This window comes from Etheostoma spectabile, chromosome 12 (assembly GCF_008692095.1).
Source record: "Etheostoma spectabile isolate EspeVRDwgs_2016 chromosome 12, UIUC_Espe_1.0, whole genome shotgun sequence".
Classification (NCBI taxonomy): domain Eukaryota; kingdom Metazoa; phylum Chordata; class Actinopteri; order Perciformes; family Percidae; genus Etheostoma; species Etheostoma spectabile.
The window spans coordinates 6,503,035-6,530,786 of record NC_045744.1 but is presented as its reverse complement, the minus strand read 5'-3'; the positions used below and the strand labels follow the sequence as shown (position 1 = coordinate 6,530,786).

At 40.7% G+C, this 27,752-nt stretch overlaps 1 protein-coding gene across 3 annotated transcripts in view; it reads left to right on the top strand.

Moving 5' to 3' along the window:
• The window catches only part of gpc5c (glypican 5c), a 139,414-nt gene that overhangs the window by 59,109 nt on the left and 52,553 nt on the right, over nt 1-27,752 (top strand). For all 3 annotated transcript variants that reach the window (XM_032531535.1, XM_032531534.1, XM_032531533.1), the window contains one exon: nt 21,964-22,084. In XM_032531535.1, the coding sequence (XP_032387426.1) occupies nt 21,964-22,084 (121 nt within the window). The remainder of the gene's footprint in view (nt 1-21,963; nt 22,085-27,752) is intronic.

Genomic DNA, 27,752 nt, shown 5'->3' with positions numbered 1-27,752 from the left:
AACGTTTGAACAGCCTAACTATGTATACACTGCATGTGTTAGGAGATGATTTAGATGGACTTTGGCACTTCATCAGCATTTTCTGACCTACAAACTATTTTGGGATTCATTTTGTGTTGAGTTGATTTACACACTGTATAATGGCAGAGTGCATGTCTTACAGAGAGGAAAAGAAACCATCTTCTTCTAGCTGAGTGAGTCAGCAGTCAGAGATCATAATGCTTACTGTATTAGAAAGCCCACTACCGTGCCTCTCTGTAGTGACCTGTATGAGAATAGAAAAAAGCATTTGAACTCCTCAATAACACCAGGGCCTGAACATTTTATTCTTTAAAGCTTATTCATTCAAAGTAATTCAACACTAAAGTCCCATGGTGCAAGTGTGTGTCACATTGCGGTCAAACTGCTATAGGGATGAGATTTAAACATTAGTTGGTGTACTGTGTGTTCTTCAGTAAGAATGGAGACATAATAACTCATTACTTTATTATTATTCTTTGGGGATGAATCTACATTTTTGGATTAGCTTAAGGGGACGGACCACAGACAATACAGCAGTGTGAGTGCTTCTGAATGCCTTGCATTTTTATAAGGTTATGACAATCCATTTGTTTATCATTTTGACATCTGGAATCCATTCTGTTATTGCAGGGAGAGTGCTGCACCGGGCAAAGCCCGCTCCCCTCTCACTCGCTATTCTCCTTTTTCTGGTCCCATCAAGTCATGGTTGTTTTTTTTCCCTCTCCTCTGCTGTCTCTGTGTCGGTCTCTCGGGTCAGAGGAGCTCAGTTCGAAAAATGCAAGAGAATTGGATAATGAAACCCTAGCAGAGGGGACTATAAATTAATTACTATATGCGGAGGAAGGACATTCCCTGCTCTGTGTGTGATCTGTGTATGTGTGAGCAGAAGTCAGTTCCGTCTATTAAAGGGAAATTACGCCCATTTTCAAAATTCATACATGTTGTGCATGTTCATACATGTTATTCCTATGGTCTAAGACAGTCAAAAAATAGTAATAAACATAAAAAAAGTGGTAAAACAAGTGTGGAAACTGTAATTTGGATGTTATTAAGTATAATGTCTGGAACTGCTCCATAGACAATGAATTGGAAAATCTGTTATGGATGATACTGAAGCACCAAAGGGAATGCTCAGAGTGTATGGGTACATGTTCCGTTTCAGAACTGAGAATACTCAACTTTTCCTGGGTCCACAAAGTTGGTTTGAGAAATACTTCTCTGGTTTCTGAATTTGAGAGAGAGTAGCTCATGTTCACATATAATGATTGAACATTGGCCAAGGAATTAATATATTGGAATCCTTACAGTAATTTAGGTGGTGTTCCCCTTTAAGTCTGTGTATTCTTTTGTTAATGTAAACATAGAGACAGACATGATGGAGTGGTGGCACAGTAGAGTCATGAGAACAGTTGACATCAAAGAAATAATGAAGAGTTATGGAAATAAAGACTTCATATTCCTTTCTTTTTTCCTCTTGCCTTGCCCTTTCACCTCTGCCATTTGCGTTTGGCATCTCTTCCTCTGTCCCTCCCAAAATCCCTTTTTTCTATTTTTCCTTAGCTCCGATTCAGTGGCCCATCCCTTTCCCATAACCCTGGGCTGCTGCACGGGACCTAAGCATGACCTGTGCTATATGATTACATTGCTAAGACTTTGGGCCTGCATCCTTATTGTGTGTGTGTGTGTGTGTGTTTGTGTGTGTGTTTGTGTGTGTGTGTGTGTGTGTGGTGTGTGTGTGAGAGAGAGAGAGAGAGAGAGAGAGAAAACAACAGTAATCATATTGCAGTAACTGTGAGTTATTTATTCCCTCTGCTGAAATGCTTGGATTGAGAGAGTTTGGAGTTATGGTATTTCTAAATCTCTAGCTGTTGACAAGAAAATATGGGAGGGGGGGGAGGGTTGTGTAGATAGTGTATAAACAAATGTGATTTTTTTGGCCACACACTTCAATTATTTGCCAATTTGGGACTGAACATGCCTATTACCAACGAGTGTTTATGTGTTTCGGCCTCCTCCAGTTTAGTTTTATGGTGTGCCTTGTGGACATTGTATGTTCGGGAAGTTTTCTTCCAACTCCCTTCAGTCTCCTCTTCATCACTTTTATAGAAGAGACACAGTTTGTCAGCCTCTCCCATCTGTTGTGTGTCAGCCTGTAGAGTGGGTTGAACTAATATAATTAAAATGCCACAATAGACTGGCATGTTTTACTGGAGTTGTTCCTACTGGGCGAGGTAGGCATAGTGTACCAACTAACCTCTGTGCTTGCCCACTGGCAAGGCATCAAACTCATAGCAGGAGAGGATGATGAGAAATATAGTAGAGGGGTAGCTAGCGAGGGGGAAAGGAAGTGTGGATGAGAAAACAATGGGTATAAGGAGAGACACATTAACAAATGAAAATAAATGAGGGATGTAGGTCAGTGGCAGCAGGAAGCAGTGGCTTTAGGAGAGCCCTCGGCCTTTGTGGCTTAATTGCTTCTATGAGCCTGTTTAAAGTCCTCACTGTTGCGTGTGGGTGCCAGCCAATAGTGGTCTGCGTGTGTTTGAGAGGGTTGTGTTAGCCTCTCTAACATTTCTGTATCGTAGCTTGGGCCCATATTTGTGACGCACCACAACAGCAAAACAATGGACAAAATCCTAAAAAATGTGTCCTCCTTGATGTCAGCACGACTGATTATATGCAATTGCGCACACAAACACCACACCGCCAAAATATGACGTAAAACGGAACAGTCAACCATGAATTTTAGAGGCAATGTCATGTTGTGTCATCAAATTGCTCTTGGAAGATGCCATGACTATGCAATGAAGTGCCCGTTGTTTCTCGACACACGTTCTGTGATGCTTATCACTCATCATCATGTCGCAATGCTAGAGCTGTGTCTGCCTGTGTCTCGTTACTCATGGAATTTGTATCGGAATTTCAGTTTAATTTCTACTTTTTCACACAAGTCGTGAAGTGTAGACTTCAAACAAAGAAAAATGTAGTTCTCACAGTTTAACACATCCCATGGTATGTAAAGGCTTCATATCTCTGACTCTTACCATATCAGTAACAAAGACTAACTGACTCACTCAGTTCAAAGTGATTTTCAATACTCTTCAAAAGGAAGAGAAAATCCACCTTCAAACCTCTGCTTTGATCCGAACACGCAGCTTGTACTATAGCCGTGGTGACACTGGATTATGGCCTCATAGACCATCACACTATTTCTGTGTGCCACAGACAAGCACACACACTCTATACACAACACATTCACACATCCAACACACATCAACACTCAAACAGTATGATCACATCTGACTTACAAAGCCGGAGCGCTCTGTGTTGTGACTATTTTTACACTGAAGCTGTTGTCCTTTTTCCTGGGGGATACAGCAGACTTTACAAATGTCAGTAAGAGCTTGATTGAGTGTATTTTTTTTTCTGAATTTGAGCTGAATTTTGTGTGATGCAACGTATACCTGATCGTCTAAATTTGGGGCCCACTGCGAGCATCGGCAAGATTCCCTGTAGAGTTTTAGTGTGAATGTGCGTACTGGTTAAAGTTTTTCAGTGTGTGGTATTTACCATCGGAGTGAGATCCTGGTTCTAATCCAATTGCAAGTTTAAAGCGTTAGTCCAAGTTGTTGTCCAACCCAATTGATAAGTATGTGTGTTGAATGACAGGCACGGGAGGAGACAGGAAAAGCTAACAAAACCAACTCTGTACAAACAACAAAAGTACAGTAGACTACTGTGGAGGGTGTTGTGTGGTGTGTGCCTATGATCTGTGCTCGGTGTGTGTATGTGGTAACCTGAAACCACAGGGAAAACGTTCCTAGAATTCCGGGTGGGTTTGGTGTCGTGGCTCACTGGAGCCCCCTGAGTGGTTCTGGGAATGCAGCCTCCACACGGATGAGCTTGAGAATGAAGGGAAAGTGCCCCTGTATGTTAGAGCCAGTGCAGCTAAGCATCTCAACACAACAGGTACAAGTTTGTTTCCTGTTCTGTGGGTGAACTGACAAAGCATGATGCACATTATAAAAGGCACCAGATGGATACAGGATCATAATCCAACAATGGATGGGATATGTAGGCCTGCATTATGCAGTGTGTGTGTGTGTATATTTGAGGGAGAGAGGGACAGAGAGAGAGGGAGAAGCATTATTTGGACAAGTTGGAAAGTATTTGTTATTTAACAATAAAAATATATATGATGCCATTCCCAGTTTACTTTTCATTCGCAAAGATGATGATGAGCACCACAGCATGCCAATAATAAATAAACCAATCAAATGTATTGCTATACATGAAAGGCAATAGGAAGAAGAGGGCAGTAGTTCATATTTGGAAAGTGTTTGTGACTTAAACAAACTTCATACTTGAAACACAAAATAACGATGAAACAATTAAAGCGGGGAAGTGCTAACAATATGGATGGAAATGTCTTGAATGTGATGACAAGGCAACCACCTCATGTAGCACCTACTGTGTACTTTTATACATTTAAGAATGTGACGTTCCTATAGCTTCGAACTATCACCAGCTCCATTTGGAATCCCTTTAGATGAGAAGCCTGGCAAAATTACAAATACTTTGTAATTTATTGGAACAGTATAGGACTTTAGGACATAAAAAGCCTGAAAAGGACTAATCTTAAAAAAGTGATACTGCCAATGACTCTTCACTCTAGGGACACATTTGATCAGCTATGTTCCAGCCTCTAAACCCAAACCCGGACATGTCAGGATCAGCTTACTGACTGATTTATAATGATGTGTCCACTTTCCAACCTGTGGCTGATTGACAGATAAGCCTGATCGTGACAAACATGATAGTAACGACTGGGACTCTGCCAAGAAAGCCATTTTGGCCATGTGTTTGTCAATGCTACCAGCTGCCTGACTTCATTTGGATAACAGTTCGCTAACCCTTGGCCTTCTTCTCTCTGCCTTCAGTGCAGTCACTCTCTCACTCCGTGACATTAACAGAAGTTTGCACAACATTGCAGTATGTAACACTGTATATGGCTTCCTGGTGTCGTTGGAGAGGCCTCCATTTCTCTCTTTCTACCATATGCTATATAATGTCCATCTAACTTAGGGCCTGGGGACCATTTCTGCTTGTGTGTGAGTGTGTGGACGGTTTGTCGATATTCTGATTGCATATAAACTAAATAAATGTACAGCGTGGTTGTCTGTGTGTGTGCGTGCATGTGTCCATGGCAGAGGATGGGTGTGAGTTGTGCTCCCACATGCCCTTTGCAGCAGCAGAGAGTCTGATCCCTGACCCCTTCACTCAACACCCTCGCAAGCCCTCTCCACTCTCTATGTCTGAGTATGTGGATGCCTGTGTATGTTGGTTGCCTTGAGTCAAATATACTGTGTGTTTGAGTTGAAACTGGACTGTTTCCACTACGCTCTCTTTGCTTACAAAGACAGCATATACAGTGCAGTCCAGATGTGCCTCCATCTTTCTGTTTCTGTCCATGTTTATGGTACACGTCGTACACACTGAGCCATTCTGTGATTGCAAAACCAGCCAGAACATACAGATTTGGTGTAAGTGCAGTACTTAAACTCATGCTATATAGTTTATATATAGTTTTTTATCCATGGTGAACCCCTTGACAGGTTTTTAGTTTACGTTGAAGCCGTCAACCGTAAGCACAAGATCTTGCCATTCTGGCCCAGATCAGACAGACAGACAAACAGGTGGTCGTACCACACCAGAGGACCATGGTCCACTCCACCCGTCTGTGCTCCGGGGTATAGTTTACTCCCCTGGCTCTGCCCCTGCCTGCCCTTGTCTGCCTTCCACACGCCAACTGCCTCTTCAGCTCCCCCCAGACCTCTAACCTCAGTTATCCATGCCCTCCTCGGCATGCGGGCATGTGGCTGCAAGGGGAGGGGGATCCATCGCTCTAGGTCTTGTAATTTTTTCTTTCTTTCTTTCTTTCTTTCTTTCTTTTTCTTTCTTTCTTTCTTTCTTTCTTTGTTTCTTTCTTTCTTTGTCCCATCTCACTTTCTCTTTGTCATACATTCCGTCTAATGCTCTTACTTTGGTTTCTGTTGTGCTTTCTTTACGTTTTGTAAGCAAATTTGAGTTAGGGTGCAGTCTCTTTTTGTCTTCCCTTCTCTTCCACTTTATTTTATGTACATCCTTTATCCCTTTGCTCTTAATACATTTACACAATATCCTTGAAATCAGGCCATTTTCTGGTGAAACTTTGTGAAATTGAAATTGGCCAATGCTGCCACCTACTGGGAAGTCCATTTCAATAAAGTAGGTAAATGCTTAATCAATTTACACAAGAAGTTATGAGGTTATAAAATTGAGAAATTAGTGCAATTCTGTGAAATTGATACTTTACGTTATACAAAGACTAGAGAAACTGTCTGTACTGGTGTTGGATGGAAATCTGTGAATTGTAATAACTTGTTTGTGCTATAGTTGTAACGTGCTGTAGATTTGGTAATTCTCAAACATGGAAAGCTACATTCATGCTGGGAAAAAAAGATAAGTAGACACTTGATGATAGCATTGTATCACTACTATATATACAGCAAGGCAGGCCCAGGCAGCCTCCTCTGGCCTTGAATCTTAACAGGTTAACCATTACTAGTTTCTAATGAATACCCGGGGCAGCTGTGCAATCTAATTAAATTTAGCTCTAACAACCACAATTATTGTAAAGAGTGGCAGAAAATTTCCCATCCTCTTCTAACTTGTGACATTTTCTCAATTATATTTATATTAACATACACAGAAGACACTATTTAGCATGTTTGTGAGGACTACAGCAAGGAGAATGTGAGTGTGTGGGGGCATATGCAGATGAGAAAAATTTGTCTGGAAATTTATGCTTGTCTGCATGTGATGTGCAGGTGTGGGCACGGCGGACATGACTTGATCTTGTTCCTCCAATCTAATGGAGCTGCATAGTCTTTTCCCAGAAGTCTGTGTGGTCTGTTGAGTCAGCCTGCAGTACGTCTACTGGTACATGGGAGCAGGCGACACTGAGAGGTGGGGAACAGTTACACCCAGTGACAGTCACAGTCGGGACAGTCAGGCCTGGGAACATCCTCAAAGCAAACCACAGGCCAATTACAGCTGTAAACTATGTAAGGGCCACCTACTAAAGCTTGGATATAAACCTTTAGGCGCTTTAGCCATATTGTATGTTTCTTTCTCTGTCTCTAGCACTAGAGTCAGACAAATTGAAGCTCGTCATTTTGTAATTGGTTTAACTTTCATGTAACCAAGCAGTCACATTGATTTGTAGTTGTGGAGGGGCAGCGTGGGTAGCGGCTCTCCCTCACTTCCTGTGATTAAAGTGCATTAATTAGCTGAAGATTAAGGTTGTGAATTACAATTTTAATGGTTTCATTTTCATGACTTGGTGTAATGGAGGCTCAGCATATCTGCAAATTTACAATAAACTTCAGACAATGGACATCGCCATCTTTTGAGAATAAGTGGTGCTCATAAGTTTATGAACCCATGCTAAAGTTGACTAAATGGAGGAATAAAAAAAATCATCTTTTTAGAAATTAACTTGAATGCCTTCATTAGAAAATTAGGAAAAATCTAACCTTTGAGGACACCTATTTTCTTTGTGAATAAATAATGTATAAATAAGTAAATAAATAAATGTTCTTCTGTAAAATAGAGGGGCATAAGTATACACACCCCTATGTTAAATTCCCATAGAGGCAGGCAGATTTTTATTTTTTAAAGGGCAGTTGTTTCATGGATCCAGGATACTATGCATCCTGATAAAGTTCCCTTGGCCTTTGGAATTAAAATAACCCCATAGCATCACATACCCTTCACCATACATAGAGATTGGCATGGTTTTATTTCAGTTAGACTAATAGCTGGTCTGATTTGCATTGAGAGATGATTTTATGGAAAATATCCCATGCCAATCTCTATGTACGGTGAAGGGTATGTGATGATATGGGACTATTTTAATTCCAAAGGCCAAGGGAACTCTATTAGGATGCATAGTATCCTGGATCCATGACATAACTGGCCTTTAATAACAAAAGTCTGCTTGCCTCTATGGGAATTTAACATAGGGGTGTGCATACTTATGCCCCCTGTATTTCAAGGAAGAACCTTTTTTTATTCACAATACAATATTCATTCACAAAGAAAATAGGTGTCCTTAAAGGTTGGATTTTTCCTAATTTTCTAATGAAGGCATTCAAATTAATTTCTAAAAAGATGATTTATTTATTAGTCTTTTTAGTCAACTTTTGCATGGGTTCATAAACTTACAAGCACCATTGTATCTTTAAGTTTTATTTTTTTGGTGAACACAGCAATTTTTTATCACCAGCTGACATTCCTTGGTCTTTACTGTATGATGTGAGATAGAAAGTTCAGCATTGCATCTTTTTCGTGAAAAATATTAGACCACTGTCTGACTACATAACAGTTTTACTAAAAGGTGTTTTAAGCGACCGGATTTGAATTTAGGTGAATGAGATTTAGTTGAATAAAACCAAATTGCTAAAAAAAGTCTATTTCCACCCTGAATTGCAATGAGTTTCAATATATGTGATGCGCAAAGATGATAAATCCAAGATTGTGATTATCAGGGAGGCTTAGTGATCGCAGCTTTTTAATTTGGAAGGTTTGTTTGAGACTAATATCTCAAAGATCCCTTTTGAGAGCCATATGTTGCACTTGAAGGCATTATCAGATTCTCAGCCCAGTCTTAAAACTCACACTCAGAATGTCCCTATGATGCAGATGGCTTTCAGTACACAATATTGGCCACATGGGTGCAGTGTGGAAGCATATTTTGCTTCCTTGTCAAACCAGCAACCAGTCTGAAGGTATTGATCGTGTCCCACTATATAATGATAAAATGTAGTCCAATTAAAGACATACATGTATTTGTTCTGCCTGAGGAAGTATCTTATCCTTTTATCATAACGTCAGTGTTTGAAGGCAGAACTAAGTACAGAGAGTACATGTTTGATCTGATGGCTTCATAGTTGGAGAGTATACACACTGCTGCAGCTTTTGATTAGCTAGTCAGGATTTGTTTACACTGCTACAGGGATGAGAGGAAGAGAGTAAGAGAGAGAGAGAGAGAAAGAATGTGAGGAAGGAAGCGGGTGCTAGAGCAGTTTGTTGGCAAGAGTAAGTCACTTACACCAAATTAATTCAGCTTTTTGCTGTTGCTGTGATTGTTAGATAAATCAATACTTGTTCATTAGCCTGGAGTAGCATTGAAATGAAACATGCTTGGCTGTGTGTAGGCCTATAATGGGCTAATGATGAGCCAAACTAGATATTGTCCAGATATTGTAGACATCACCCTAGCCTGCAGACAGAAATAGAAATAGACGGGTAGAGTAGCACCACTGATGAGTATCAAACGCCTCCTGGGTACAAGGTAATCACAGTGTGTGATTACCTCTAAGTGTATGCGCATGCTAAGTGAATTGCTATGTCTAGTCATAGATCATTTCCTCTATCTCTGTTTGTTTCTTTTATAATTCACTGCCCTCCCTTGCTCAGTCTCTATCCAGGGTCCCTGGCTCTTCTCAGTGTTGGCCCTGGTCACAATGACCTCGTGAGCATACCAAGACAGGACCAGACCTGGGCTGAGCCCATAAAACAACATGTTGAGGTAGCTGGCAGCTGGGCTTGTTTGCTACCACAAACAAGGACTTCTGAATTTAAACGTTTAGGCTTGATATATCCAGGAAGTGTAAGTCACCTTGGTTAGCAGTGCACGCCCAAAACCAAATCTTCCAAAAACCTCCTAAATGAGAACACTCTTGAGAATTTTGGAAATCCCAATTCTTAAGAGATCTTCAGCCTGCTATTGGCAGTGAGCCACATCTCCACCAGACCATGGTCTACTGGCTCATAGGGCACTGGGGTCAGCTTTCATCTCCATCCACCCAACAATCTGATATAACGCATCCAGTCAACAGCTACCACGCTGGTTACACAAACAAACACAAAGAGAAGCAAAACAGGCTGCTTTGCTTCAACATGTGGAGCTTTAGTCACTTTACAAAGAAGGAAATGTGCATGACACAATTTAAAAGGTAATGACTGTGTATGAATGCTATATATCCCTCAGGATTACTCAGTCAAAGAGATATGTGTTGGCAAATTGAAAACAGGATGGAGGAGAAATATTGAGAGGATACTCGACCTGATCTTAAAAAATAAAAAATATAATAATAATATAAAATAAAGCCCACATATGTGTATATGATAGCTTTAAAAAAAGGATATAGAAAACAAACATACAGCATTAAAGGGAGCCATTCATGAGTGCAGTAACACTTTTTATTGCACTGTAGAGGACAGACTTTCAGTGCGTAATAGCCATGAGTAATTTGAGCCATTGGACCTTCAACCATATAGATGTTACAGTGCAACCACTCAATAAACCAGCCTGGTCTTGGTGAAATCACCCTGGGACTCTTAAGAAGTGGCAAAGCAGTTGAGACCAACATAGTGGTGTGTAATTCCAACCCAACCACACAGCCATAAACAGCCATATTTCACTGGTCCACAGCCACAAAGACAGATACGCAGCCAGCTCAGCACAGGTGTCGTGCCTCAGGTGAAGTCAAAGACAAAAACTGTAAAGATTCATTAACATAAACGTCCCGGAGAAACATGTTTCATCTCAGCTAAAATGACACAACCCTGCAGTTAGTGTAACTGGAGTTAGAAACAGCCTGTGGACTGTGTTTGAGTGTGGAGCACCGTCATTTATAGTAAAAGGACATGTCCTCTGCACTTACTGCAATTACTCTAGGTCGGCGGCTCCCAAACTACGGCAGGGGGGCAAAAGCGCCAAGGAGGTCACAAGATGATTAACAGGATATGAGATTAGAAAAACAAAACAAACAAATGATTTTATTTTTTCAGAACGTGTTCTATATATATATTTTTTTTTTTTTGAAGGAAAACATACGCTCCTGATACAATACTGTTCCATGCAATCTTTTGACATCAGCATTCCCATCAAAAGAAGGACACAGTTTGATGACCCAAGCTTGAATGAGTATGTAGGCAAAACATGTTTAATAAGTTTAAAGCGTTCCACATTATCTCATCTGAGTCATGCAGAGATTAGTCATGCAGACTTCCCAAACATGTACAACAACAAGGAGCATCTAGTCAGTATGAAATCATCAACATGGTTTCCAACTAACCTCAAAGCGAGATGAGATGGCTGGGTTCAGATCTTTTTTGGAGTTGCCAGCATCACAGCTGTGCCTGTGCTACTTTGTGTTTCTGACCCTCGCTGACTCTGCCTATATAGTGTGACTAAAGAAGCTGGCCAGGCTGCTGAGAAGCATGTCAGAGGGCCCACTGGGCTACTGGCCAGGTCTACAAAATCACACGGCTCCCTTGACTATGCTCCACTTTGGGCAATGGAAATCAGAAATCTTATTTAAACTGTAACTTTGGTTTTCCTAGTGGTGGCACTAGTCGGCCTGGTTATCCATCCACAGTGTTGTAATGTTTCTCAAAATCCATTAGGTCGCTGTCTCACTGGGACAATACTGGCCATAGAACTATTTATTTTCCAAATCCCCAAGCTGCCAGCTGGAACTAGGAAGAGGTGAGGTCAAAAGATAGGAGGAGAGCGATAAAGAGAGGAAAAACCCAGAGCGGTTGTGAATAGAGAGTGAGTAAAATTAAGCCAAGAGTGCATGTGCCGGGTACTGCTGGGACTTCCAAGGAAACTGCAGCTACTGGTGGCGTTCAGCGTGCTCATGTGGTAACCAGCTGGGTTACAAAAGACAGCAATGAGAACAATGAGAGGGAAAGCGGGATATAATGGAGTTTGTGGTAGAGGGCAGAGAAATCCAGAGGAAGAACGATGACTTGAACTGAAGACTTGGCCTCTTGGAGGACTCGTGGAGATTGAAGGACGCAAAATAATAGGTGGAGGGGAAAAACAGAAGAATAGTTGACCTAGCCCTCGCCCCTGCAGTTGCCCTCTCCTGATTTGCCTGCTGTTTCTTCTTTCACATTTTATGATCTGAGTATTTCCTCTCAGTTACAGTTGTCTTTGAAGCTCAGCAACCTCTAGTCACACATGCTTACATTTCTTCACGTTTAGTTTATTGCAATGTACTGTACACTTGTTTAAACAAATCATCCTTGGACAAATTGCAAGTTGTACAGAATGCAGCGGCAAGACTTTTGTCTAAGACCAGCAGGAGATTGCACATTACTCCGGTGCTTAAGGCTCTTGATTGGCTACCATTAGGTTTTAGAGTGCATTTTAAAATTTTAATCACTACTTATAGAGCCTTGCATGGTCAAGCTCCCGCTTACATCCAGGATCTATTGCACGCCCACACTTCTGGTCGCTCTCTGAGGTCTTCAGGTCAAGACCTTTTAACTGTCCCCACAACACGTTTTAAAACCAGAGGTGATCGTGCTTTTTCTGTGGTGGCTCCAAGGCTCTGGAACTCTCTCTCTTTAGCTTTGAGAGCTTTGGATTCTGTGGAAACCTTTAAAAAAACACCTGAAGATACATCTTTTTAGACAAGCTTTTAACTAGCAATATGCCTTAGTATTTTATGTGTTGCTGTTTTCTTTGTTTTTATTGTAAAGCACTTTTTGACCCTTCTTGTCTTTGAAGGTGCTATATAAATAAAGTTTACTTACTTACTTACTCACACTGCAGTTTGGACGTGTTCTCTAAGCCAACAATTGTGCTTAATTTTGTATATAGCTTGATGTTTGGAATTTATAATTTTATTGTGTATATTGTTGGGAACCTACCATAAACTCAGACTTACCACAAGGGGTTGTGGTAAGTCTGAGTGTTCTGTGTGTGTATGTTCACATTGCAGTTAGGGGCATAGGCTTGCAAAACATTTCTACTGTATGTGTTTGCACATGTTCTTGTTTACTGTCCAAGGGACATTATGTGCACATGTCACGGTGAATAAATGTTTGCAAAGTGGCTTTTGACCAGTTGCCTGTTCATGAGCTTAGTGTTAGTACAGTGGATGGCTGCTAATGGCACCCAGTGTGTGAGAACATTCTGGCCTTTCAGAACAAAACCTCCTGCTCAGAGTATTTCAGCATGTCCAAGCCCTGCTCGTAAAGTTAGCTGGCTACAAGCGTCTACTCAACCCCTCCCCTACCCTCACTACTCGCCTCACTCGTGACTTCAGGTCCTCTCGTTCCAGACAGACAAAGTTGTAATGCTATATGTTACATATGTTGGCTTATTGTTATGGTTAATGGTATGTTTTCATCTTATGTAGACTTATGTCACTTGATAAAATAGGTTGATTTGTAAGTGTCTTTGGCAATTAGACTGCATTGACGTTACATTATTAAGGGGTATAGAGGCTGTGGATGTACAGGAATATCCCCCCCGATGGAGTCTACACACTGGTGGTGATGAAGAAGGGATGAAGAAGGAGCCTGCAGATCTGGGTGGTAGTTTATGTGAAGCGGGCTTCTGATGATGAAGGAACCCTGGGTGCTGGGACTGATGTCAACAGGAGGTTAATGGAGTGAAGGATGGATGCATCAATTTTGCCTGAAATGACAACTGACAGCAATAGAGAGGAGAACAGATTTCAAGATTGAATGCAGCACCGCAATAGCTCACGGAGATCGTGGCAACACCTGGTTGGTTTTAAATGAAAAAGTGAATGCCCAGAGTCAGCTGACTAGATTGGGAGAGAGTGAGAGAAAATGTCTTCCTGAATGATCTTACGCTAAGCCTCATTAGTTCATCTCCGCAGGTTAGACTCTATGTGTTGTTGTTTGGTGGAACAGACAAAGTGTAATTGTGACAACAATAAAAGCCTCAAAGATGACATCTTTAAAAACTACGGCTGGTATGATACAATTTACACTCTGTTCTTATTACACACAGGCCTAAAATACAGGACCTACACATGCACTAATGGAGCAATGTCAGAGTGAGTGGGCTGCCAGTGCCCTGAGCGGTTGAGTGGGGTTTGATGCCTTGCATAAGAGCAAGGCAGCAGTTGAGGGGGGTTTGATGCCTTGCTCAAGAGCACCTTGGCAGTGCCCATTGCTCCAGCTACCAGTCCACACTCCGTACTTTGGTCCGAATGGGGACTTGAACCCGTGACCCTGCAGTTACCAACTCACCTTCCTACGGACTGCCTCCCCCATACAGATACAGATACAGTGTATCAATCGCAGGACTGAACACATGTTCAACCTTGTAAATCCACAACAGCCGGGGGGCTGGAGAGAGGCTTTATTAATCATGATGAACCAACAAAAAACAATTTGCAGTTCATCCTGACAGCAGTACCACCAGCTCTAATCCAATGTCCTCCTCAGATAAAGTAGTACCACCCACAGCAACAAAATCTAAGTCTAATCATTACTCATTGCGAATTTCCCCCTCCTCAGTTTGCCGTGATTCAGCCTGATGTTTGTTTCAGAGGAATCATTTATCTAAATCAGTTGACATGTGGGCATGTGACCGCCAAAGAGGCAAGCACATATTTCATGTCTAAGATTTAGGATATGCAGAATAAGCTTTAGTCCAATTAATCAAACTAATATAAATCATTCAGTATTACACTGTATTTTTTAAGGATTACATTGTTAAAAGGAAATTAACTATTAATAGCTATGGAAATCTGTGAATCTGACTCTCACATAATTTATATGGTTAAAGGTCCCATATTGTGTGGTTAGTATGATGACAGGAAATTCATCATGGCTTCATTATTTATCACTAGTAGTTCAGTTCAATTTCATGGCACAGATGACCCTTTTTTGTTTCTAAATGCTTTTTTAATTGTAATGTAACTTGTCTGTGGACTCACACTCAACAGTTTAGTCCTTGTCTATCATTTTCTTACTGGATAACAGAGGTGTGTTTGCCTTCCTAGCACAATTTAACATACCATTGGACTTACAGTACAGTACTTTTCTGGCAGACTACTACTTTTTTTCTCCTTATGTTATCTCCTCATAATGTCACTGTAACATGCAGAATCAAGGATCCAAAGGACCTGGCTTTACATGCTGCCACTGGGAAAGAATATTAGTGTCTGCAAGGTTGAATTTAATAGCTTCAGAAATTATACTCAATTGCTCAATATAGTTTTACATTATTCATGGATATTATCCTGTTGATACACTCCATCAGGGCATCGATCTAATACACTTGAGGATTTTAATGAAATGGCCTGCTTTTGAGCTAGTACAAGATGATTATTGATACAAATTACTGAAGCAAAGATAAACAGTTTACTTGCAATTGCAATAAACCTGTTATGAAAATGTTTACTGTGGTAGTAATAAGTCAAATGAGAAGTAGGGTCAACTGCAACCAGTTGAGTCACCCCCCTGCTTGAAATGAAAATGAATGCAGGTTTAAGGCACTTTCACATTGGCTTTACTTTTTTTAGACCTCGAAACTCCATCACTTATCTTTGACAGTCTATGCAGAGCACAGATGCGGAGACTCTGGAGATCCGGAAATGCTGACCAATCAGAGCAGACTGGGCTTTTTCTTAGGGGGGCTTATAGAGACAGTGAGTGAATACAGGTGCAGCAGCAATGGGAAGTATGAAAAAGTGTTAAAAGCATGTAAACATGTTCTAGTAGAAACGCAAAATACTAGTATGAATATGATGTATGATATATAATATATGTTGGGAAGAATAAGACATATTCAGTCTAGCTTTTAGTTGTTTGTTGTGTTATGTTTGAACAAAAAAATGACCACCCATAAAGGTGCAAAGTACTCTGTCAAATGTCACACAAAAAATGTGTGAGGTAATGCAAAGATGAACCCTGAGTAGAGCCCAACTAATATATGGATAATAGCCATTTCCCAATCTATTGGTATCGCCATTTATAATGGCTGATTTTTAAAAATAAATTTATCAGAATCTTTTATAATGACAAATAAATAATTCTGATAAATGAATATTAAAAAAAATAAAAACGGACTGTCAACCATGTTATGAGCTTTAGCTTTGCATAGTTTGTCCACCAGAGGGCGCTCTACAACTGTTGGCAACACTGTTTTTTTTGTAAAAGTGTTTTTGTTCAAAGGATTTTAAGTTTCATATCTTAAGTTTGTATTTTTATACATTTTATTCATCAGAACTTTAATACATTTTGATGTTCCGCTGTTCTGTGATAATGAAATGAATTGTCATATTAAATTAGTAAGAACTCATAAATAACTACAAATAACTAATGTTGAGGAAATCTGTTTATGTTTCGTAACGCAGACGCGGAACGCAGATTTTGGGATTTCTTTTTTAAATATACAGTAAATTGGCCAATATACCAGGCTATTGGATTTTTAAATAACCAAATATTCGTGTCGATATCGGCCTCATCAGTCAGGCTCTAACCCTGTCCTGAAGTTAAAGACAGACACACACATACTGTATACACAAAACATCGAGCTCATTGAATCCCTGGTGAGTGTGAGGGTTGTGGGCTCATTAAACCTTCCAGCCAGACCTCAGTGATCCGTCAAGAACTGAGCAGAGATGAAAGAAAACAGCAATCTGCTTTACTTGTGGCAGCTGGCTATGGCTACCTTTCTCTATACCGTTCATCAAATGTTTATACATCCTTCTTATTATTTATGTTGTTGCCTGCTTTGTTTACACCATACACACCGAAATGTCAGACACATGAGTGCGCTCAAAATTTGCATGTGTTTGTTACTGTTATCTCTCTGTACACCTTGAAATATGAATATTTAATTTCAGTTTTCTGCCTTACAACAGGCTATCGTTCCTGCAGGCTTGAAAAAGATCAAGACAGTTCAGTTTGGGGTCAGCATGGGGGAGTGGAGGTCAGTGCTAGTCTGTGCTCCAGGCAGAGAGAAAGACGAGAACAGACAAAGCTGCCTTTAGGACAGTGCATCCATTGGGCATTCACAAGAAATGAGTCAATTCTATAGAAAGGAGTGTCAGCTATGACTCAGAAGCCATACATGCATAGGTAGTCAGTTTGAATGTTTGTTGAGATTGACAGTTTGAGACCACCAGAGGAGAGCACAGACTGCAGATTGCAGAATGCTGTTATTCATTTATTAGCAAGAGATATCATTCAGGTGGTACAGTCTTTCAATTTTCCTGTGCACTTTTTAGCTCTATGTTTCCAATCACACTTTAATTCATTGTGACATGAGCCTTCAGTAAGAACTATTTTCAAACAGTAAATTATTGCCATTGGCAGGAATCTCATAACATCTGATCCGTCCAGAAATTTACAGCCCTGATTGTCTATCAGGTAATCGGCTCTGGGATGTCCTGCTGTGTCAGTTGTCACTTCCTCTCCATGATATCAAACACGCCCTGCGATGAAATGTTCCAGGCCAAACTCACTGCCAACTCATCCTGACACTTCCCTTTCATTAGCATCCCATCTGATGAGCTCATTTCCGCGCCAACACTGTTATCCCAAGCCAAGCCTGAAGACAGCCACGCATATGTTTCTAAACACATAGGCCCCCCCACTTTCAGCCAATGCTTAGGGAGCTGTTTTATACATCAATTTGTCATTTATGTCAGAGGGGGGAAAGTTGAAAGTCCAAAAGCTATCGATTGTTTCCATCTTGACAAGAGAAGATTCAGAGCCGCCGGCAATTAAGAGCTTCAATTGTCAAAGTAGACAGGTGTGTGTGTGTGTGTGTGTGTGTGTGTGTTGTGTGTGTGTGTGTGTGTGTGTGTGTGTGTGTGTGTGTGTGTGTGTGTGTGTGTGTGTGTGTGTGTGTGTGTGTGTGTGTGTGCGTGCGTGCGTGCGTGCGTGCGTGTGCGTGCTGTTGCGTGCTGTGCGTGCGTGTGCGTGGTTTGTGCATGTGCGCTGTGGTGTAGCTGTGGGGTTGAAGTAGGGAGGTATCCACTTTGCAAATTCACTAAAGTGTAACAAGCAATTGAAGGAGGAAGAGAAAATAAACAAGAAGGGGCTGTAAAGTAATGTGTAGCGGCAGAGGGTTAGTGAGAAATGTTTGCATTTTTATGGGCTCGATCTGCAAAGCGCTGTTTCAGCAAGTTGAGGGAGCACAGACCTTATTAAGAGATTGCTTAGATCCCAAGGCCAGAGACTCTCAAATTCAGCACTTTTATGATTGCCCCCGCACATATTCACATGCATATGTACAAGTGTGTCCGTGAACAACCAAAGACAAAATCACCTACCCCTAAGCACATCCATATAAACACATTCGTACACACATACACCATCCATAATCACTTTATCAGCCTTTTACTGCCTATGGAAGCATCAATTGATTTGATGACAGTACATGTCATTCCTCTCCAATGCTGTTTATGCTAATGCTGATAGTCCACGCATGGACGATTAGCATCAACATATCATTCTCAAATTAATTTGGTTAACAGTTTAATTACTGTGCGGTAAAACGTTGTAGTAGTAAATGCTCAAAAACAAATCTTTTTTATATCTCTATCTATCTATCTCTATCTATCTCTCTGAATATAACTTTCCACACCCTCTGTGTTAAACGTTCTGTTTTGGCACCTGTTTCTTTAAAACCCCGCCCAAAAAAGCCCAGTCTGCTCTGATTGGTCTCATTTACGGGCTTTCCGCCATTGCGCTCTCTGCGTCTCTGCATCATCGTTGCAGCCGGGGAATTACTGTAACTGCACTGTAGCAACACTTCCTTTACATTTATAGAAAAGTTATGACATAATACACATACGTAAGTCTTGACGCCTCGTGATGGCTGTATACTGGCTGTGTGTATTTCTCTGGGATGAACATTTTACAAAACCATAGAAATGCACTTTTTACAATACGGGGCCTTTGTGAGCTTTAGGTAGTGACCAAAAGGATATGATCACAGATACAAATTAGTTACTTTTACAGTTTATTTTTTACCCTAAGGGAGTCTTGATATTTGAGATGAGCCTGAACTAGGAGGGGGATGAGTGAATGTCTGTGTACTGTAGATGTCTGTAGCAGCCTAAGTGTGAAAAAGAGTTTGAAGGTGAGTATTTTCCAATATTAACAGCCTTTCTGTATTATTAATGTACTTTCACTTTCTTGGTAACGATGAACTTCTAAAGCCTATAGTGCATGGGTCTCAAACTCGCGGCCCGGGGGCCAATTGCGGCCCGTGGGATGATATTTTGTGGCCCCCTACTTGACATCAAAGTTAAGTGTTAGTGCGGCCCGCGCGTTCTGAAACGTTTTCTCATTGCGCATGTCACTTATGGGCTACCGTAGTAGTCTCCTGACAGCGGCGTAACGGTTGTCAAGCTAGCTAAGTACTCTTAGCGGCAAATGCCTGAGGTTTGACAATGTGATGTCTTTGTTGTGAAATTCACCAACCATATCAGATCTAGGGGCTTAAAGCACCGGCAGTTCCGCGCCCTGTTTGGAGGATCTAGTTGTTGTTTTTTTGGAATACTTGATGCGGCCCAGCCAAACCCAGACTCTACTTCCAGCGGCCCCCAAGTAAGTTGAGTTTGAGACCCCTGCTATAGTGTGTCAGCACTTCTATATGACAGGCTGTTGTCTTATTTCCTTAAAATCAGGAGTAAGTAGCTTCTCTGTTTTTTAACTCACTAATCACTATTCTACCAGTAACGCGTTGCAACCGTACTAGTTGGTATGGTTAGTGAATCAGCTTATAGGTTATAAACAAATTAGTTATTGGCCAGTTAATCTGTATGATTTCTTTACTGTAGCCTAATGTAATGGATTAGGTTCAGTATTATTTCCAGTTAAATTGTTAGTCACTCTATTTTATAATTAACTGTTGATAAATCATTGACCTTTAATAGAGAATAATTGTTAGGTCAGTGAATGGCGGACCCGAAATGCAGAGACAGAAGCAGAGGAAGATTTGATGATTTAATAAAACATAAAAACATACAAAACCAAAGGAGTCCTGGAAAAGGCAGGAAAAAAGGTAATCAAAAATAAAGTCCAAGTCAATAAATAGAAACACAATACTAACATACAGGACTACAAACTGAAGACGAAACACACACAATGATCTGAGACATGACAAGGGGAACACAAAGGCTAAACACACAGGGTAACGATGTAACAAGAGGAAGGTGACACAAGGGCTGGGACACAGGTGGAAAACATCAGGTAATCACAAGGGTGGGAAAACACAGGAAGTAAAACTAGACAAGACAGCACAGAAAACCAAACTATCACAATAAAACAGGAAACAGAACATAAAACAAGACCGAAAATGACACACTCACAAGTAGCCAAGACATGGCAGAACACCAGGCTACTAAAATAAGACAGGAAAACAGACTACCAATAATAAGACAAGACAGAAATTATGTGTGTGTGTGTGTGTGTGTGTGTGTGTGTTGTGTGTGTTTCCTGGTGGTGTGGATGCTGTGCGTGTAGTCTGCAAATGCGTGTTTTAACCTAATAACTGTACCCGTCATCTCACTGTTTTCAACCATTTGTAATCGTTTTTAAACGTAACAAAGTGTTTAAGTCAATTTTTACAGGGGGCCTTATTTGTGCTTTGATGTGTCATGATACGCTGTTATTTCAGCCAAAACAACGTTTGTGTCTATTATACTGAAATGAAACACTTCCCCTCTATATCAGGCAGCTGCTAGAAATGTTAGCCTCCCTGACATCAGCTCAACAACAGCTCTGACAGAATCAACAGCTATAATCCCCCCCGAGCTGCAGGCCCACGGAGCATGCCAGGGATTAAAGGGTCCAGCTCACCATGCCTCTCAATTTAATTTTTACAAGGCTGTGCTCAGTCATATTTTCATTTAAAATATTTTCAATCACAGAAGAACATAAAATCTACTTTAAGTGATGTTTTGACCACATTTGATGCACAAATGATTGCATAATGGAGCTTTTAATGTTTTTTCGTGCAACGTGCTCTGTGTTTTTTCTTTGACAAATGAGGCCCAAATGGTTTTTAGTTTATGTTGAAGAAATGCTGCGGCACAGTTGGCAGACCTTGAAATGAATTGATGGACTACATGATAAAGTAAACTAAAACCCAAACAGAAACATGGGTTTGGTGTTTAGTTAAATTGACAGTAAAAGCAAAAGCTTATTTTTAAAGCCTAACTCAGTAAAGTCCAAGATGTGTAATTCCACTGTGTTCCTGTGTATAGAATAATTACACATTGTTACACGCAATAAAGAATCGCTGAATAACAAAAACACACAGTACTGCACATTAACAAGCAGAATTAAGCAAGATAACACCAGTTCAATCAGGAGAGACATGTTTGCAGAGATGCAAATGAGGTTTAGTGTACAGCTCAATAAAATGTACAAAGTCTTAGCGATTGGGCTCTATCGCTACACGAATATTTTGTATATCTATATAGAGAACCATCTGCCCCCCGATGGAATCTAGACACCAGTGGTGGTAACAAAGGAGCCCGAAGACCCGACCAAAAGGAGGCTCCGGACCGGTCAGCTGGAGTAGATGACTGGAGGTGGAAGGGGGGGTGGAGGGTTGCACTCTTTGCCTGCAACGACAGCTGAATAGAAAGGGGAGAAACAGATTTTTAAAAGCAGGGTCGTGACTCTGGGATTGGCCCTTGCAGTTTGCTGATTGGTTAAGCATGAAGGTGAACGCCTCCACCAGCTGATTCCATTTAGGAAGAGAACATTGATTAAAGCAGGAAAGAATTCATGCAGAGCGACATTTAAATCCGGAGAGACTAGTTGTACATATGCGACCGTTATACACAGCAAAAAAGTACATTTGTTAGGATAACAGCTGAATTGCTTTAGGAGTTCACTGACTAAAAGTTAGGTCTTCCTGAAAGAATTTCTGCAGAGCTACATAACATGGCTGGTGTTTTTTAAATCCAACACGTCTTGTCAGTCTTATTACAACTAACTGGATCACTGGAACTGGAACTATTCAACACCTATATTGCCCATTTCCTTCTCTAAATATCTGACTCTACCTTTTTTTTCCTCTCACAGCTACACTGGCAGAGTTGTAGGAAATGGTCTGCACGCCCAGAGGCAAAACCCAGAGGTCAAAGTTCGCAGCCCGAACCCTACACTGGCGGAAGTCAAGGAGAGGTTGGAGCGCTTCAACCAGGTAGGATGATTATTGCTCAGAGTGGGGTCATCACTCATCACTAATAAAGTTAAAATATGTACACATAAACACATATATATGTATTTGTTCACCTATCTGTCACATAATATCTGAGTGTTCACTAATGTTTTTGCCTATAAGAACATTTGTTTCCAGTATTAAATATGTCACCAAAGTAAAGCAGGTCCAAAGTTATTAGATAACTGAAGTATTATGTAACCAGTAACACAGATGTCTTAATTGATATGGCTTTTGTTTAATTAGTACACCTCAAACTATATAACGCAGAAGTGCTAAAACGTCCTCGCCATTTTTCTCAGATCCAAAGACTTGTTTTGAGCACAGAGGCAGATAAATGGAAGGGATAGAGTGTGAAAGGGAGATGATGACAAAAAAGGGAATTACTGTGGAAAGAAAAAAGAAGAAAGATGAGAGGCGGGAGCAAAAGGTCAGGAGTGAGTGACAGATAGGCAGAGATGACACAAGCAGCTTCAAAGTGACACTGTTTGTCATGTAGATGGGGTTTAGGGCTGAATAGGACCAAGAAGAAAAGGGCCATTTCACACAGTCCCTAGAGGCCATTTGAGGAGACAAGCAGACCAGGATTCAGTTCCCCTTCGCCTGCCTGCCCTTTTGTTGCCCTGAGACTTATGCCCACAGATAGCATACTAGCCATCTCTCACTTTCTACCTCTATATCCCTCTTTCTTTCCCCTGACTTTACCCTTCCGCTAGCTATTTGATTGCTGAAGTTTCTAACACACCTAGAAAACTTCTTTCTCTCTCTTAATGCATTTCTGTTTTGCTCTTCTTCCAATTCCTGTCATCTTTCTCCACATCATTTCTTTATCATTATCTGCACACATCCTATTCCATCAAGCTCATTTTTTTTAATCTCACATCCATTTATGTATTTACCTTCTCCTTTCACATATACCTTGTACACTATCACACATACTGTATATCACCCGGCCAGCCTGTCTACCTGTCTGCCAGTGACAGCATGAGATCATTTCTGTCCGACCACAACATCCAATTGTGCATGGTGGCTGTCAAGTGCTCTGTTATCATGGTAACTATGCGGACTTGAGCGGGTGTCCTGTTGACATTTACAGGGTTGAAAAAGCCTAGCTTGAATATAGACCGGGCAGCTATGTGTTTGTCCCAGATAAGAGAAATGGATTACTGAGTGTTCAACGGCATTATGTGGCAGGCTTTCCAAGGTACATAAGAAGAGTTAAACATCCACAAGTGCAGAAATATATTTTATCACGTGTGTGCTCACGCCTGCATGCACAAAGACAGCTTTATATATTTTATATTTGTAAATTTGGATCTCGTAAGGAAGCAATGATCCACAGGTATTTTCACGTTTTGAATGGATGTTCCCCAGGTCCTCGGATACCGGGCTTCATGTCAACGTTGAATGATTTACAGTAATTACCCTCTGTAAATGTTTTAATTTAACAACGGCATATGCCTAGTCACTCTGCGTAGTTGTTTATCAATTTCCGGCGCTACAGTACACAGCTTTAAAAAATCTCCAACAGCCATAATTCATGTAGGTTATATGGACTTAACAATGCTCAAATGTGGGTAACACAAGCATTTTAGTTTTATAATGATCAGTATTTAATGTTTTATTAGGCTATAACTAATCAAAACTCAGGTTTAGTCTAGTTGTTGGGACAAACAGGACAGGATATCAGGATTCGGGACAACTGCTGATAATTTGGGACTGTTCAAAATGACGTATGGTCACCCTATGGTCTTAGTCAGGTATTATGACTATTGTATTAATAGTTGTCAGTTTAACATTATTAAACAGAAGGAAATAAGAAATATATCCAGAATGCTTTAATACAACCCTCAAGACAAATATCAACATAATGATGTCACCTGTCTTGTTGTCTACTTTTTCGAGCAAACAAGGTGGCCACTTTATTCTTAACAGATGTTGGGAGACAGGCCCGATGTATTAGAATGTTCCAGGTGGGCAAGTCAGTTTACAAAATAAGTTCCTATTCAGATTGATTTTGACAAACCCATCTGGATCCCTCTCCAAATTACAAACTTTACTGGACGCCCTTGGTGCCTTTTGGCTTAAAGATTAATTGCATTTCCATCAGGAGGGAGTAGTCTACAGCTATTAACTTTGTTGATCCATGCAGTGGTCGTGTGTTCGTGCAGACTCCATAACTTGGCACTGACTCAGCTTAGTGATTGTGGACATGAGCTCCATAACCAGTCTGTAATATAACCTCAGACGATCTTGAAGAATCAATAATAGAGCATTAATGAACAGCCGTTTCTACGTGGAACCTGTGTGGATGAGTGAGAGGAGGAGTTTTTGGCATAGTGAACCAGAAAAATTGTTAAGGCAAGGCAGCTTTATTTGAATAGCACATTCCAGCAGCAAGGCAACTCAAAGTGCTTTACATAAAAAATTAAAGCAGTTAAAAATAAGTGCTAATATACAAGAATAAATGTTACAGTGCAGTATAAGAAATTAAACATTAAGGAGGAGTTAAAAACAACTAAAACATTAAAAGCAGAGAAGATTGTCATATAATTTTAACAATGCAACTTCAGTACAGGAAATTATTTAAAGAAAGGCAACATCAAAAAGGTTAGGGTTGTAGAATACAAGCGGGAGGCAGGAAAGTCAATGTTTTAGGACATCACAGTTTTTCAGTCTTTAGATCCCTCCGCGTTAAAATGCTACACCGCTCTTCTCTCTGATTTTTAAGAAATAGGGGGGAGGGGGGGGGGGGAACTAGGAGTATGGAGAATTCCTAGAAAATATATAAAGATGGTCCCGCTCTGTCTATTTAGAAATATCAGCAGCCATTAAAGTTCTTGGCTCTGATCAGCAACACCTGCAAGCCCCTGCCTATACAGTGTGTCAGGGCAAGTCAGTGGAAAGAAGAGGAAGAGAAGTATAACTGATTAGATCTTTAAATAAATGTGTAACTTAAAACATTTGATCCGTTGTTGTTAAAAGGCAGGACACTTTCAAAGTCTGGCAGACACACACTGAGTATACAAAAAACTGACCTTGACTGTAAGAAAAAGCTTAACAGAAGGAAACTTTGTTAAATGATGCATTTTCTGATATGACGTCCATGGACTAATAAAACTAATGTCCCTCTACAATTATTCATTTTAGTTCTTAGTGTGTGCACGAGCGCGGTGTGTGTGTGTGTGTGTGTGTGTGATGTGTGTGTTGTGTGTGTGTGTGTGTGTGTGTGTGTGTGTGTGTGTGTGTGTGTGTTGTGTGTGTGTGTGTGTTTGTGTGTGTGTGTGTGTGTGTGTGTGTGTGTGTGTGTGTGGTGTGTGTGTGTGTTCCTCCATGTACTTTTCTCCGTGCAAAACCACTTGAGTGAAATATGTTGGACATTTTTGAGAAGTTAGTCCTTACAAGTAGTGGAGACTGATACAAATAATAATAACTTATTTGGGGTTAGGGTTTGCATTTTATGTCAGTGTTAGAAGTAAAAGAGGTTGATATTGATATTTTCACTCAAAGGAAAAACACATTGGACTGATTTTCAAATGTCTGACCTTAAAGGTATTGCAAGTATTTCAATGAGTCCCTAATCTGATCTTTTCCAGATTATAACATCTTCTATTTCTGGTATAGTGAGGTTAAGACATTTATATTTTACCTACTGGTGAGTAGTTAGAGTCAGAGTACTGGGCACTAAGAGGATTGGGAAAATGCTGCTGATGTATCACAGACTCTGACCCCTCATCTACCCATGCCTTCTCTTATTAAAGCACTCAGAGCGGCATCCAAAATGTTTGTGTGTGTTGGTGTGGTGTGTGTGTGTGTGTGTGTGTGTGTGTGTGTGTGTGTGTGTGTGTGTGTGTGTGTGTGTGTGTGTGTTGTGTGTGTGTGTGTGTGTGTGTGTTGTGTGTGTGTGTGTGTGTGTGTGTGTGTGTGTGTGTGTTAGACAGGTTAGAAAGGTGGAATAGGACGGGGGAATCAGTTGCACATTTTGCGTTCAACACATCTTCATGCACATAGACATACATAAAAGCTGGAAATAAAATGCTAACACACACACACACACACACACACACACACACAACAGGACAAGCCTGATCTCTTGACCTCCTATAAAATGGTCCATTAAATGAGAAGGCCCAAGTTATGGTCCTCCCCCTGTGTATCTCCTCTGACTATCCTCTCTCTCTTTCTCTCTCGACTTCGTTCTCTCTGCTTGTAAATATTGCTAATGTGGACAATAAACGTTTCAAAGTGGATTTTTGATTCCCGGCCATCAGTCCAGCTGCTTTTGGGTGGGGATCTTTTTCACAATGGTCTATCTGTTTCCATGTGAGTACTAAGGCCAGATCATTTGTCAGTTTGTCAATTTGCACTTTGGTTAAATGCAGAGTCAGTGGCAACACACAGTGCGGGAGAAATACACCCAGACACCTATTCTCACGCTTTATTCTCATCTTTATTTACACACACACATACACACAAACACAGAAAGCATCGTTCCCTCCTCAAAAGATTATGGAAAAACAACCCTACTCTAGAAACTTGGTGGAGGGGTGCAGCTTGGGCCAAAAGAAAAAAAAACATTCAGTTTTGGAGCAGATCCAAATCACAAGGCAAAAACAAAAATGATGTTTCACTTTTGTTGACATTGTGAGATAAATGCCATGCATCTTAAAATCCAGTAGATGGCCGTACAATAGTGACAATACATATCCAATTGTAAAAATCTGATGACTCCATATCAACAAACCACATTCACGGGTACCAGTAATCCTCTGGGGTGGCCTACACATGTAGTTGCTCGGACTTCATACAGAAAGCAGTCGCTATGGAGCACTCAGGGACAGTGGTTTCATGAATTATTTCCCCGTGTGTAAGAAAAATGTCTTCCTTGTGAACACACAGTTTTTCTAACAAAAAATAACAAGCTGTCATGTTCCTCATTTTAGTTCCGTTTCATCATTATTTCCAATTTAGAAGTACATAATAAATGCACAGCTAAGATGATGACATAATTCAAATAGTTTTCCAGACATATGCGGTGGTTGCGCTTGCAGATTTGAATAACATTGAAGCCTGGACTATTGGGGTTGGCGGAGGTCTGCACTCTCCCAAGTGCCCCTTTACTTAGAAATGGTGAAAGCTGTGGTCGATGGAGTTTTGGAAAGACTCCAGCATGAAAAATCCAGTACAGAGAGGCCAGTTGTATGCGTGATTGATGGGATGGACTACTGCTTTGCTGTCTGGCTTGGCCAGTGGCCCGGCCAGGTTCCCCATCAGAGAAGCCTTACTCGTGTTTAACACACACTCAGCACATCCCCTCTGTGGATCCAGTCAATCCTCCGATCTATCAGCTACTGCAGGGACTCTCTTGGTAATGAGGACAGTTTGTGTATTCTCTTTAGAAGACCTTAAACAAAAATTAAACACAATGTTTTATGTTAATTCCTTAAAAACATATAGATTTAGTCATATGAGAACCCCCCCAGTTGGTTTTGTCACTTTAATATGCCTTCACAGTATACTGTACGTCTCTTTTATTGTATGCTTTAGCAAGTCAGAAAGCGTTTGAGCTTTAAAGAGTTAGTGGCGTCCAGGGATGAAGAAAACGCTGGGGTTGAGCTGGCAGCCTGTCACAGGGAGGGGAGAGATTCTT